At 35.7% G+C, this 1221-nt stretch overlaps 1 protein-coding gene across 1 annotated transcript in view; it reads right to left on the minus strand.

The window, feature by feature from the left end:
- Positions 1 to 1221, minus strand: part of LOC106867711 (choline O-acetyltransferase) — a gene marked incomplete at its 5' end in the record, with an annotated part of 213268 nt that overhangs the window by 36558 nt on the left and 175489 nt on the right. The window contains one exon of the mRNA XM_014912671.2: positions 877 to 1008. Coding sequence (XP_014768157.2) covers positions 877 to 1008 — 132 coding nt within the window. The remainder of the gene's footprint in view (positions 1 to 876; positions 1009 to 1221) is intronic.

Consider the following 1221-nt stretch of genomic DNA (forward strand, 5'->3'; position numbering starts at 1 on the left):
ATCATAGCCATGTGTTAAGAGGAGTTCTTTGAGGTTTGAACAATTCACCTCTGGAGGCGTGGGTATTTTGTTCATCATCCTTAAAACAAACCTTACTCAGGGACCTTTTGAACGGGATGGGCTACTCGACCCGAAGGAAATTCTAACTGGGCCCCACTTGCAAGGTCATGCGCTATTTATCTTGATATGAGATCAATATATCGCGCACATATGGTTGTGATGTATGAGCCTAGTGTGCTCTTATCGGACGGGTAGTCATGATGGGTATATTGGGCTTCGTATATTTGTGCTCCAGTCTCACTTTGATGGCATGCGCTGCTCTCACGCTCAATAATGATAATATACGTTTGTGCATATGTATGTATCTATTAGGTTGGTGCATAATTATTGCGGCTCTTTTTCAGGAATTATTATTCAACAAAAACAATAACAATATTTAACAAAAACATCTTTAAATGACGGTCTGACCGTTTGCCAAGCAAATGGGAAGCAGTAATTGAAGTAGATGGTGAATATGCTCTGGAATAATCATTTAAAGATGTTTTTGTTACACGTTGTTATTGTTTTTGTTGAATAAAATTTGTTGAAAAAAGCCGCAATAATTATGCACCAACCCAATATATGTGAAATATATTTGTATGTATGTCTCAACAAAGATTTTCTTGTAAGTGTATTAATAATCGCCGTTCTAAATAGCCAGACACCAGGTTTTTTCTTCGATTTATACAGTTTTTCATATTTCTTTAGACAGTTGTATGACACCTTTTAATTTCTTTATACAAGCTGTGAAAAATTTGCAAAGCTCTTATTTTTGTGGAGAAAAAGAAAACAACCCGTTTTATAGTGTACGGTATTGTATACATAGATGTTACTCACTTATCAATGGCTTTACTGGCATCTGCAATATCCTTGTTTAAAACTTCGGTTAGTTTCCATTTCAGTTTTCGAGGATATGGCAGGTCACAAATGGACTGCATACGATGTAATCTCATAGCTCGAAGTTCCTCCCTGTAGAGATTAAAACAAAGTTATAGAGTTACTCGTCTAAATTAGCAAATATGAGATAAACATTTACGTTTTAAAGAATTTGATACAAGCAGATGATGAAATAAAAGAACCCCAAACCAGGTGTTAAAAGATTATAGAATATAATACAGAATATTGTGTGTGTGTGTGTGAGAGAGAGAGAGAGAGAGTGTGTGTGTGTATGTGTGTGTGCGT

Source organism: Octopus bimaculoides, chromosome 5 (assembly GCF_001194135.2).
Source record: "Octopus bimaculoides isolate UCB-OBI-ISO-001 chromosome 5, ASM119413v2, whole genome shotgun sequence".
NCBI lineage: Eukaryota > Metazoa > Mollusca > Cephalopoda > Octopoda > Octopodidae > Octopus > Octopus bimaculoides.